Here is a 13,343-nt window from a genome sequence, read left to right as displayed (position 1 = left end):
ACCTGTGCTGGCTGGGCCCGATCCCCTGGAATCAGGCATAACAAACATGGCATAACAAACAAAAAAGCAAACACCAAACTTGTACTAAATACAACGTAAACTGAGTAGCTTAGTTAAGTTTCCACAATTATTTAAAAATGAGAGGGAATTTCTCCAAAATACAAGAGCTGGCAATGTTAGGATCCTCTGCTTATCAGCACATATAGCAAAAACAGAAGGATGGGTAGCACAGGGAAGCTTATCAAGCCGTACAGGTCCATTTTGATCCCTTTGTTCTCTATAAATGTCAGTAAAGCTGTCCACTAGGTGTAATTGAATTTGTGGTTTATTTTATGAAGATGCATGTTTATAAACCAGCCGAAAACTACAGATTCATCCTGCTTGCAAGTGGAAGAAAAAAAATTTGCAGCATCTATCTGATTAATTTCCAACCATATTCTTCCTTTCCATCACTCCCGATTACTTTTGCCCAAAGAAAAAATGAAGAGTTTGTTTACTTACAAGAGTTTGTACTTGAAGTACTTACAGTGTGAGTACTTTCTGAGGTTTCTTTTCTGCTGTTTTCTTTGCTTTTAATTAAATTTTGTATTCTGCTAAATGATAGCAAAACTTGAAAAAAGAGCACCTGGTTGAGCTAAACAGATTTCTGTTGACCCTGTTATATGAAAGTTATACCTGTAACAGTAATAGATTAAAAGTGTCTTTGGCTCTTGCTTCCATTACTGGAAGCCAAATTATTTGTGACATACAAAACCTTTTATGCGAACTTTGTATTTGTTGCAGGATTCATGCCAATTTGTGCTGAACAGTTTTCTAGAGTCAGTAACTAGCTTAACATTTAAGAACAGTTACACCATTTCACTTAAAATCTTAGTAACCACAATTCAGCCTAATGTTAAAAGTTATATTGCTTCTAAGTTCATTATTTTAAGAACTAAACCAGCAGCTCCACTGATATTTCCTTACAGTTATACTATGGTAATATACACATTTACATCAGGAGCCTTAATAAAACATGTGTGTTTTAGTAAGAGGCTTATTGTAAACATTAAATACCACACTCCACTGAATTAATTTCTTGTGCAAACTGGCATCAAACATGGAATTAAGATTATGCGTATTAGTACATGAGAAAGCAATGACTGTATGTTTTGCTACTATTAACTTTAAAGAGCGCTATTTAGTGTCATGGAAATACGAACATGACTATTTCACAGGGAAAGGTAGTATTTTCTTCTTAGCATCATGAAATTCTAGGTTTTGTATATGCACACATATTGTATGTTTACGTATATACAAATATACACAAACACACACAAACAATTTTTGTCTTTGGCAGCTGAGTTTGACAAACAAAACCCAACAACAACAACAAACAGATTTGAACACAACTGACCACCTGTAGCACCACAATTACAACCTCCTGGTCCAGGGCAGCAAACTGATGTGCTTTTGCTAAACTAGGCTTAATCCTGAAAATACTCAAGTTAATGACAGTTGTTCCTGATTTCAGTGATGGCAGAATAGGACCTTCAATACAACTGAAAATTTCACATTCAGCCTAGAATGCTTTCCCGCCCTTTCCCTGGATTGCATTCTAGAAAAATATCAAAACTGCCAATACCTTGTAAAATATTTCTACAGAAAGTAATGTTGTTATTCGTTCCAAAACATCCACTGGCCCTTTTTTGTTAAATGCTCCATGAATCAATATGGAACATTTTAATAAATCCTTAGGGGTCAAAGTTTAATAGCACCAGATACTTCAAGGACCTATTTATAAAATTCAACACTAACATTACTTAATAAAGAAGGGTAAGGCAAAGACAACGTGACAAAGTTACAGAACTTAAACATCATTGCATTCACTCATTTTCCCCAAAATAATCACTAGAACTGTCCTATACAGACAAAGAAATGAGTGAAATAGGCAGTGGTCCTTACTAAAAAGTACTGTCATTTAATGCTGGTGTTTAACATGCCCATTGCCTGCAATGGACATTCTGCTAGGAAATTCCAATCCCCAGCATGAAAGAAAAAGTAATGTTTTGACTATCCGATATCACATTTTTAATTACTTAGAAACACAAAGTTAGAGACCCTGGGAAAGACTAATGTTACAAACAAAAAAAAAAACCCAAATCTATATTATCTATGTGCTAGGGGTGAGCAGACTTTATTCCCCAAACCACTATTTTTAGCTAGAATTTTCAATTTCACTAGATTGCAACATAGACCAAACACTCTTGATACACCAAAATTAAAAGGAGTATGCCAAAGGCAATTTACGAAAGTCTAAAACCCATTTTTAAAAGGTACTTTAATTTGTTCATTTGTACCTGTAATGACTACTGCAGTTTTAACATTAAAAAGTCAGTACTTCTTTCTTCAAATGGAAATCATCTGTGGCATGTACAACTATTACAGTGTTTTAATATTTATATGTGTATATATATTTTTTTTTTTTTTTTTTTTTTTTTTTTTTAAGACACCAATGTTTCATTCCTATTAAGCAATAGGTCAGGTTTGGCGAATTCCGGTGAAGAAAGTCACAGCACGTCTTCTCCCCTCAGAAATTGGCATCTCAAATGGTAACATTAAAATTGACAATAGTTCTTCACATAACTATGTCCAAGCAGTCTGTTCATTTCATTTTCTGAAATGCTACATTTGAGACCAAAAGAAAAACAAAATAACTAAGGTTTCAACAAACATGTTAAGTGATGACTAGAAATATGCCACAAAATTATTTTTACAATACATTTCTGCAGAAATAATCCCTAGGTGAAGCTTTTTTTTTTTATACACATATACAAAATTTAGACAGCAATATACACATAATCACAGTGAAGATGCTGGCAAGTTCACCAATTTGTAGTGTAAATACAAAATGCAAAGCAGCCTTCAAAGAGAACAATGCTACACAGCAAGCATAGCTAGCTTGTTAAATAGCAAACATCAAAAGTTCCCTGCAAAAGGGATGCAGTGCAAGAAAAGCAGCATGCACTTTGATACAAATAGCAGTTTATGGCTAATGGTTGACATAACTGTGGTAACAGTGACTCTTGAGTGGCTGTGCATAGTTAAACTCCTATGTCATCTGTTTTCCTTTATACCATTCCACAAACTCATCCAACAACACTGGCCCTGTAGAGAGATCAAATAACTGTATTTTACAAAATTTTGTAAAAGGACACTGAATGATTAAGTTCAGAGATATAAATTATTTTAGAACACCAACACATGGTAGTACTTACAGGCTCCATCTTCATCATAGTTACTGAGGTCAAGGTTAATTGTTCTGCTGAATTCAAGAACGTTACACCATTGGTCCTTATTGATAACTTTGTATTTTGATTGCTGCTTAAGGCAAGAAACAGAAGTTATTACTAAAATATATTTTCAACTCCCTCAAATTCAGATTTTCTTACAGAAAATTTAAAGGTTGTGATGAATTATTATTTTAATCTGTATGCCATCTAAAACTACACACGATTAAAGAAACCACTAAGTAGTCAAACTAGTGTTGAGTAATTCATGTTTCTGATTAAGACATCTTTTAGCGGACAAACATACAGCAATAAAACGAAACTTCAAAAGCAAATCAAATACATTGTATACTTTGTCCTGCACAAAATAAACCTTAACAGCATAGGGATTTGAGGAAGAGGAAGAAAGGAAAGATAACCAGTTACAAGTGCTGCTTTGGGGGCTAGTATATTCTAAATCAGAACAAAAAATTCTTAGCTGTTCATTCTACCTCTAGTTAAAGTATCAGAGAAGACAGATTAAAAAAAAATGTAATTCTGTTTCAAACTTCATACCTCTAGAAACTGGTGAAATACTGGAAAAAGGGACCATGTTTTTCCTAAAAGAAGGCCCAGCATACACTTGGCAGTATTGATATCTAGGCTGCGCTGGTCCTTTTCCTGCATGAAAAGAAAAAGGTCAAAAAGGAAAAAAGAGCATGATTTCAGGATTTTTCACTTCCCCCACTGTCTGTACTACAGCTCACCCATACACAAAATAAATTAACAAATAAATAATAAATAGCAGCATCTAACAGTGGTTTTTAATAAAATACAACTTCCTAGCAAAATTTCCTTCCTCCTAATGGCTTGCTATAGAGATGCTGCTTCCTATAGACTTTCCCAAAAAACTGTCACCACCATTGCAGATGAGGCATACAGTCCTGTTTGTGACTTCAGACCTTTGTAGAAAGCAATGGCCATTAGATCCATACCCATGTTTGCACGTATGCCTCTGCATAGCCATACATCTCTTAAAACAGTATCGCTGCATGTATTTCCTGTAGTATTATTACAACTACATGAACTATCAGTAGATAGTTAAGTAGCTATCAAGTAACACTGACTATGCAGTCAGTGCATAGGTTCTTTGTTCTGTTATTCTACTGATTACATGAAATTCAGATTAAACTAATGATCAAATGAGCAGGCGGAACATAACACACTAGCACATGGAGACCTCTCCCCCAACTGTCCCAGTTTTAGTTCAACGTAGCAGTAGTATATTAAGGCTTAGGGGTGATTTTTTTGTTTCTGCTAAAAAAAAGCAGCAGCATCTGTACCCAGCAGATTCATTAGTCTAATCAGTGGGAAACTTAACACAACTTCTGCACATCTCAAAAGTAACATTTGTACATTTAAGACTCCATTTTGTTATTTTAAGTAGTTTATCCATCTACATTTGTTGTCTTGACATTAAACAAATTTTGGTGAGAGATGGGACATAAAACCCCACCCTTTTATGCCTTGGTTATAGCATTAAGCTACAAATTCAGAAATTAACAAAATCACAAAAAATAAAGTTCCATATTAGCTACTGTAGACCTTGATCTCTCTGTATGTACTGACGATTGCAGACTGCAAAGTCTAAATTAAGAAAAAACAGGGATATACGGATATCCAGGATACAGGGAGTACCTAACAGAACAGTGCAAGACAGCTACCCAAGACAAAGGGAATTGAGTCCTATGCCTCACATGTACAAGTGCAGTTGTATGTATTACAGAATACACATCTTTATTAAAAAAACAAGCTCAAAACATAACTGAATTGTCTTCTATCATGTAGGAAGGATGTGGTAGAGCGAGATCCCAGTTCTCAGACAACAACTGAATGCGCAAGTTTACCCTCTCTTCTTGAAACCCATTTCATACAAAATACACCTCAATTCTAAAATTGTATAAACAGAATTTAATGCAGATTTGTTTTGGAAGGAACATGGGGAGGCCAGCAACTCTGAAAACATCAGAAGCGTTTTACATTCTGGTCACTAAATCCAAGAGGGACTTCACTCAATCTGATCTAGAGAAAAAAAGTAAATTCCAGGATGAACAAAGTAGCTGTAGTTTTCAATTAGTAATAAAGCTGAAAAACAAACCTGCAAAGGCTTATCTGTATTAATATGATACAATTCTTTCACTTACTTCCAACATCAAATAGTTCTAAAAACTAATCCTCTTTTCAAAGCCCTTTTACACCTCTGTCACAAACACCTTTAAGCAGAAATCATACTGCTGTGAGAATACATTTTATTTTCCATACTGTTTATATTCTGAATTCTTCCCACACACTCAAGTGTTAATGCAATCAGGCTCTGTTGCCTTTACTTTGGCCATACTGTTTTTACATGCCTCACATTGTTAAGTTTCTACATTCTCCCCCTCCGACTACTGTTCAGAACAAATTGTTCAGATAAGCCCTTTATACCCACCTCCAACTGCTTAATTGCACATCTGCCATGACAGATGCTCTAGTATCATCCTTAATATACATTCCAGATACTTACACTCTCTTTCTTGGATACAGGGGAAAGAATATATTGACAAACTCCGATAAACGTCAGTATTTGTTTTACATTGATGATAGACAGTCTTTCTGAGACTTTTTCCCCCCCAATATTTCAGCTAAAAGACCTATTTAAGTCATGAAATACATGCACCTGTATGTTCTCAAACTTGGCAATGACAATGGCAAACAGGGAGCGAGGAATCTATTTGTGCTTAAAACCAATATACGGTGTTTTAAATTATTTCCTCAAATCCATGCTGACTTAAATCATGCATGCTGCATAAAACCTCGATACTTGTTTTTATTGACAAACTAACTCTAAATATCAAATCACAACAGATGCTTTCAAAAATTCTTTCTTAAAACTTCAGAAGTTTAGACAAGTGTTTTTTGCCATGGAGCACTTCCCTGAAATGATTACCCTTAGGATGGAAATTACACAATCTTCTGAATCAAAAACCAAAGCTGCTCCCATCAGCTGTTTTCTATTAATCATTTCAATTACTCTGATAAAAATTACGCACAGATTAATCTGCCACATCTAGGTAAATATATCAGCCTTTGTCAGCATTCATTTCTATTCTTACTGGATGCCACTCTCCTATAAACTTCCCCTGCTCCATAGTATTAAAAGTTCAATAATTCTATTAATCTAATATTGTTTTGACAATTGCCCTGTTGATATGCCTTTGACTTGCAGTTCTACAATTGGATTTTTTTTTTGTCGCAAATGATGTCACAGCATCTGTGTCTCAATGTTTAAATTCGTTTTCAAGACTGCTATTTGTCACATCAATTTGGTACCTCTTGAAAAAACTCCACCCACAATCCTCTTTCTAAGTTTCTGCACTTACTTCTGATAGGCCATCGGCTGGTGCAGATTTGCTACTAGTAAAACATTTTTTAATCTATGACAAATATTTAATCAGTATTTTGAACTTCTTTGGCAATGTTAATTATTTCTAGCCTTTGCATTTACGTTGAGCAAAACTGACAGAATAAATCTTCACACAGCAAAGGAACAATTAAGATGTTGATCTGGCTTTTTTTCCTCTCATACTAACTAATATCACGCATTCTGTCATATTCAGCTGTAAGTTTCCTTGGTTAAAAGTGAACTACTGTGAATCTCTGCATGCTGACATGCTGATGTACCACAAACCTGAGTTACTTATGACAGACTTAACTATCAGAATTGCTATCAGTTCAATTTCTTATTATTATTTTTCTCATGTTACTCTTTTTGCTGCAAATTTTCTTAGTGCTTTTGGTTCTCCTGTACTGAAATCTGAGCTTCAGCTTTGCCTGTGATCATTTTTATGTTAAATCTTCTGTACATTCCATCACGTTAGCAAGATGGATGTCCAAATGCCATGTCAAAATGTTAATTCAGAAAATTAGAGTTCTTTTATTGCTCCCTTTAAGTAGGAATAGTCTTATGCATATTACGGGTTCCAATACAGGTACAATTTTACCAATACATATTTCATAGTAGGAAGACTGATATCAGGATATTGTTTAATAAATACCGAGAACATCATTAATGACCTTCCATCAGTCTTCTGAACCAGTATTTGTATTATATCATATCATATCCAGCTTTTATCATGTTAGTTATTTTTACCACCTGCAGAAATGTCTGAAGTGCCTTCCTGTTTTAAATATGTTTATGCTCACAAAATTCAAACAGTAGGAAGGAAAACCAGGGTAATTATAAAGCCAGTGGAAGTGGCAAAGCTCCATTATGCAACAGAATAGGGCCTAAATGATTTCCCTGAAGTCACAAAATAACCTGAAGCAGAGACGTAACAAAACATGTCAAAACACTAAACCACTGAACATCAAGCATCCTATATACTTTTCTTTTCCAGTTCTGGCATTTTGCATATACTTTTTTAGAACACAAACAGTCCAATTTGTTAGAAGCAATCTTGAGCGGTATCTTAAGAGAAACATACTTAGAAGTATACAGTCTTTCAATTATTACTTATCAAAGTAAAGTTTTAATTTCAGACGCTGGTCTTCCATAGTACTTACCCGTGCAAAGTCAAATGCATATCTATAAATAAGTTTAAAATTGGTAGGCTCATTTAATAAAGATCTCAAGTAATCCAGAGAATTTCTCAGTTTTTCTGTAGTATCACATCTACAAGAGAAGCACAAAGTGAATTTAGAGTCTGTATTCTTATACAGATGTCTGATGTTTTAGAAAAGAATCTTTAACATGTATCCCCATCAATCTGTTCAAAATACATCACTCTGTACAAAGAAATGTTTATGAGTTTGTCTGCATAAATGCCTTGATTAAACCCACAGAGTAAAACGGATTTAGATAAAATAGCAAAAGTCTTACACTGGTACTCTGATAAAAATTTATTTGGCTTTGTACAAAATGCACTCTCCAATAGATTAAACTAAGAGCTTGTCTACACATGGCAAACAACCAGCAAACCACAGCAGTGAAACCACACTTCTATCGTTTTGCTGAAACCATAGAATTTCCTACACAGTTTTAGTGATTCTGTTCTGGAGAATAAGTCAAAACACAGTTCTTTCTCCAACTCTCTATGAAACATGGTTATTCAACTACATTTATGTTAATTATGCCAGGAAGATAAGCTCTCAACTGGAGAAAGCAACTCTTAGAAAAAACATGACAATGCAGAGTCTCAGAAAGTATTAAACCACACATGCATTAACAACATACCGATATCTAATAGATAGGTCCAATTCAGAGACAAAGAGATAGATGTCCTTGCAGACAGAAACAATGTCGAACATCATGAAATTTCTGTTTTCTTGAGACTGCAAACATTTTAATCCAACTGTATTTAAACGTGTAGCTGTCAGATTTCAAGTTGTCTCTAAGTGGCCATATCACCATAAATAGGACCAAAAATGTACGGCTTCTACTCCACAGTAGAGCTCTCTGCTTTAGGTGTTATGAGTCAAAACATCAAAACGTGTTTTTTCTAAAAAACTGGGTTTACTATAACAAACTTAGGAGTTTTTTCAAAGCACTTACTGTAGCGATGTCATTCCTTTCAACCATTCTTGTAATGTAAAGTAGCCCATGTTTTGTGCATCCAACTTCCATGCTAGTACAAGCATAACCACCTGTTTTAAAGAGAAAAAAAAATGAAGACTGAAAAGAATTAACAAAAAGATCCACACATTTTTCAAGTAACTACTGTTTAGTAGGCTACAAATACTTTACTTGTATAAATGGGATGTTCAGGTCTTTACTACACTATTTTAAAAGTTAAAAAACCTGAAAGTGATAAACCTCTACTGTACATAATCAAAACAAAGAGAAGATAACAGTGCAAAGATACAGACTGAACATCCACCCAAGTTATCAGTGGCCACCTTACTTTAAGGGAGCATGCACAGTCATCTAGCGAGCAGTGCAATGAGGAAGATGAGTTGGTGCAGAGCTACAGAAAAGGTTTCCCAAACAACTACAAAATTTAAGTACCAATTTGACAACAAGTTACATTTGACACTTGTTAAACTCTCATATAGATGCATCAGTTGAATCCATGAGCTCTATGAAATCCAATTATTCTAAAGCTAATAATGATCCCACCTGAATCCAGCTACCCCAGGGTACCATCAGCCTACCCGATTTTGCAGGTCTGAACATGCAGTGTAATTCAAGTAGATGTTAAGTAAAGCTAGGTGAACTAACACCAACACACATCAAAACAGAGGCTGATACATAAATACTTCAGTTTTGCCCAAAAGGAAACAGACTCCTTTTCACATCTCACACAGAAGACTGAAGCAATAAAGAATTTAGATGAAGTGACACGATAAGATTACTATCTTATTCAAGAACTTAAGAAATCACTTTTGATATATACATGAAAAAACTTGCAGGACAACTGACCCTGCAGACAAGAAGAAAAAAATAATCAAGTAATTTAAATTTGCAACTCAGCCATTATCTAGCAAATGTTAATGCAGCTCTATATGGTTTTTAATGCGAAATCAGAATACCTACTGCTATATCCAAATGTCTGCCTAAATTTCAAGGGTTTATTATCCTAATAAACTCCAAAATTAGCAAATTACATCTTATATTTCCAGTAAGTCTTTCAAAATGACAATTCTCATTTTGTTTAGTCAGAGATGATGTTTTATGAATCCTGCAAAAGATGGGACTTGCATATACATTTAAAGAGCAAAAATTAGGCACTAGGAAAAAGCCTGTAAAAGGCACAACTATTCCTTTTTAAATTTTATTTACTTCTATATATATGTACATATAAAATATATGTATGTAATTGCATATATTCCTTATTTGTGTTTTGAAATGGCATAATGGCAGTGCTAATATTGCTCACAATATTTGAAATCCCTTTCTCTCCTAGAAAACCCGAAGAAAACATTACTTCGTAGTTTTGTAGTTGCTACATTAAATCTCCAGTGTTGTCTCATTGTTTCAGAAAAGACAACCATCAGCTGCTTTTTTTTTTCTTTTTTTTTTTTTTAAGTCTCTCTTTTTTGGGGGAGTGGGAAAGTGAAAGAGAAGGGGTGGCAGCAATGACAAATTGAGTTTTTACAGGTTGACAGTTTGGGGTTTAAAATAGAATCATAGAATCATTAAGGTTGGAAAAGACCTCTAAGATGATCGAGTCCAACCATCAACCCAACACCACCATGCCCACTAAACCATGTCCCTAAGCGCTACATCTACACGTTTTTTAAATAATTCCAGGGATGGTAACTCAACCACTTCCCTGGGCAGCCTGTTCCAAGGCTTGACCACTCTTTCACTAAAGAAATTTTTCCTAAAGTCCAAACTAAACCTCCCTTGGTGCAACCTGAGGCCATTTCCTCACACAAAGAGAGGGAATGGTCTATCTAGTCCCCTCCTTCTATCAAGAAAGAGCTTATGGAAGCTTGTAGCCACTCTGACTTGCCCCTGAAAAACTAAACTACACTGGTCTCCTTTGACTGGGAGGCACAACATGGCTTAAAGTAGAAGGAATTACAAGGGCTGCGTGTTCTTTCAGTAAAGCAAATAACACTTTCTTTCATCATTCTGTCCTCACTTTGCAAACTTGCTGAGGTATGGATGTGATGGAGTGACAAAGTGATACAGGGATGCATGAAAACAGCTGCACAGCGTTACAGTAATTTCAAAAGCTTTGCTGAATTTTTTTTCTATTTTATTTTAATGCTTTATCACTAGTAACCAGCATGTTGTTACTACTTATGGATACAATCTTAGCATCATAAGGAAGGACACTGAAAACCCTGAGTAATAGTCAAACATATCTTAGGGTGCTCATTACTCTGCAAGTAACGGCAATTTGTTTCCATATGTGTATATAAACCGCCCTGGTTTATGTTTCTTCAATTTTTTTAAAAACTCCCAAGAATTTTTTAATTCTTGATGGAAAAATAAAAGATATAAGACTGGCTCATGTACATCATAACAGATTAGGCATCTTTTGAATGGACTTTAAACTTACATTTTCTGGTTCAACTCCAATGTCTTCACAAAATTTCTCCATACCTTCTGGCCCTACAATGTCATCAGTGCCTGCAAACAAAATGCATTTTGCTTATCTCTGAAAATTAAAACAGTCTCACCTTTACAGCACAAGAGAAATGCAATCACACAGTACAACCTGCACTTCCACAGAGGTTTTTGTTTGTTTGTTTTGACATGCAATAAGTATTTTGACACTTACTATCAGACTTGGATACACTTAAATCTTTATCTCACCTTTGGAAATCGAGACACAAAAACTGTAAAACAACTTTTCATTCCTGACAATATCCTTTATTCTACCCATTTACTGAGATAATCTTGGGAGAGTAAATTAATAATATCTTTAAGAATGCACTTAAATCTAGCAGAACATCCACGTAATATTACCATGGTTAAATGAGTGGAAGATGGTTAGTGAAACTCATTTCTTGGCTTGAATCTCTACTGTTATCATACGATCATATCACATAAAAATGTGATGCATAGCTATACAGGATACAAGACATTATCATTCCCAGAATCTCATTCCTTATTGTCTCATATACTATCTTTATACAATGTTATCTACAGAAAAGAGCCCAAAATAAAAATCTCATGCTCCTGTTTATTCATATTGCTATACCATGGCCACATATTATCTGAATTTTAGTAACTGCAGGGGGAAGGAAGACATGAATTACAGCTACTTCTTTGCCGACTTAAAAAAGGAAAAGAAGATTCAAAATATAAATGCTATTAAAATGCACTACTATTAAAACATCCTGTTAAATCAAGATATTTGTAACTTCTACAATACTCTATTGAAAAAAATATATAGGCATAAAGAATTGTACTGCGCAATTCTGTTTTTTTAAGTACATTTTAAGTGTTTGGACTATTCTGTTAGAATTATTTTACTCATGTTTAAAAGGGCTCATTTGGGAAAAAACCATTAGAAGCTGAAATGCCTACCTTCATCCAATATAAAGATCACATATGCAAGAAAGAGGTTTTATAAAGGGAAGATCAATCTACGTTTTATTATTAGGTGACCTACTATTCTAGAAATAACAAGGTTTAATTATATCTTTTCCCATCTTCTCGTGACATCCTCTCACAGTTCTCTGAGTGTACACAACAGTCTTTAAAAAGACTCATTCTGTAAAGTAAAGACACACTAGGGAAAAAAAACAAATGCAGTGTCAACTGTCTGCATATATAAAGGAGACTTATGAAGCAAGAACACAAAAGAGATTATTCTTTGAAAATTAATTTTTCAGAATGTTACTCAATACTGTAAACAGGATCATACTCTTCGCTTTTCTCTGTTTTATCTTGGTGTATGCATCCAATGGAAACCCAAAAGTTCTTTCTTATACAGCCTTCCTTTCATCCCTTCTTTCCATGAAAGTCTTGACAAAAATGAGTTATCCCTGTTGCTAGAGTAAAAAAATAAATCAAGCTGGTCAAAAAGGCAGAGAATCTAACAGGTTAGATTTGGCTTGAATCTGTCTGAATCTCCTCTCACAGACTGCCACAGACAACAGAGATCTCAAAGTATTTAATTTAGTTTATATAATTTTATTAGAAGAAAAAAAAATTTATTACATCAAATAAAGTCACTCTTCATTATGCATAAGTAGTAGATAAAACAGAACAAGCTGTGAGCAACGTTATCCAAGACAACACCAGAAAAGTGCACGATTACCTTATTTTCTTTGTCAATCACCTATTTCATTTCCCTTTGGTCTTTACAGTCATGAGATCATTTTTCCCCCACACTTCAAGCTCTCCCCTTCAGAAAACCACGTGTAAAAAAATGAATACAATGACCAACTTCACTATTAAAGGATCATCTTTTGCGACTGCAGATCATAATTAACAATCCTAGAAGTAATGCCTGAAGAAAGTTCTCATACACAAGGGCAAGAATAAATAATTCAGTCTACCTTCCCTATACCTTGTGATGAAAACTATATGAAGACAAGACTACTACGGCATACTTGAATTTACTCACTTCTTTGCTTGAAACCATAAGCACC

At 34.6% G+C, this 13,343-nt stretch overlaps 1 protein-coding gene across 2 annotated transcripts in view; it reads right to left on the bottom strand.

The window, feature by feature from the left end:
• Positions 1 to 2,301: 2,301 nt before the first annotated feature.
• The window catches only part of DCUN1D4 (DCN1, defective in cullin neddylation 1, domain containing 4), a 21,315-nt gene continuing 10,273 nt past the window's right edge, over positions 2,302 to 13,343 (bottom strand). Inside the window, exons 3-8 of one of the 2 annotated variants that reach the window (XM_009587781.1) lie at positions 11,300 to 11,370; positions 8,842 to 8,933; positions 7,854 to 7,962; positions 3,825 to 3,929; positions 3,258 to 3,360; positions 2,302 to 3,147 (exon numbers count right to left, since the gene is read on the bottom strand). In XM_009587781.1, coding sequence (XP_009586076.1) covers positions 3,092 to 3,147; positions 3,258 to 3,360; positions 3,825 to 3,929; positions 7,854 to 7,962; positions 8,842 to 8,933; positions 11,300 to 11,370 — 536 coding nt within the window. In that variant the 3' untranslated portion in view covers positions 2,302 to 3,091. The remainder of the gene's footprint in view (positions 3,148 to 3,257; positions 3,361 to 3,824; positions 3,930 to 7,853; positions 7,963 to 8,841; positions 8,934 to 11,299; positions 11,371 to 13,343) is intronic. The other variant, XM_009587782.1, reaches the window with a different exon arrangement.

The sequence above is a fragment of the Fulmarus glacialis genome, unplaced genomic scaffold (assembly GCF_000690835.1).
Source record: "Fulmarus glacialis isolate BGI_N327 unplaced genomic scaffold, ASM69083v1 scaffold5041, whole genome shotgun sequence".
Taxonomy (NCBI): Eukaryota; Metazoa; Chordata; class Aves; order Procellariiformes; family Procellariidae; genus Fulmarus; species Fulmarus glacialis.
Note: the sequence above shows the minus strand (reverse complement) of the source record. Positions and strands in the feature narration are given on the sequence as shown.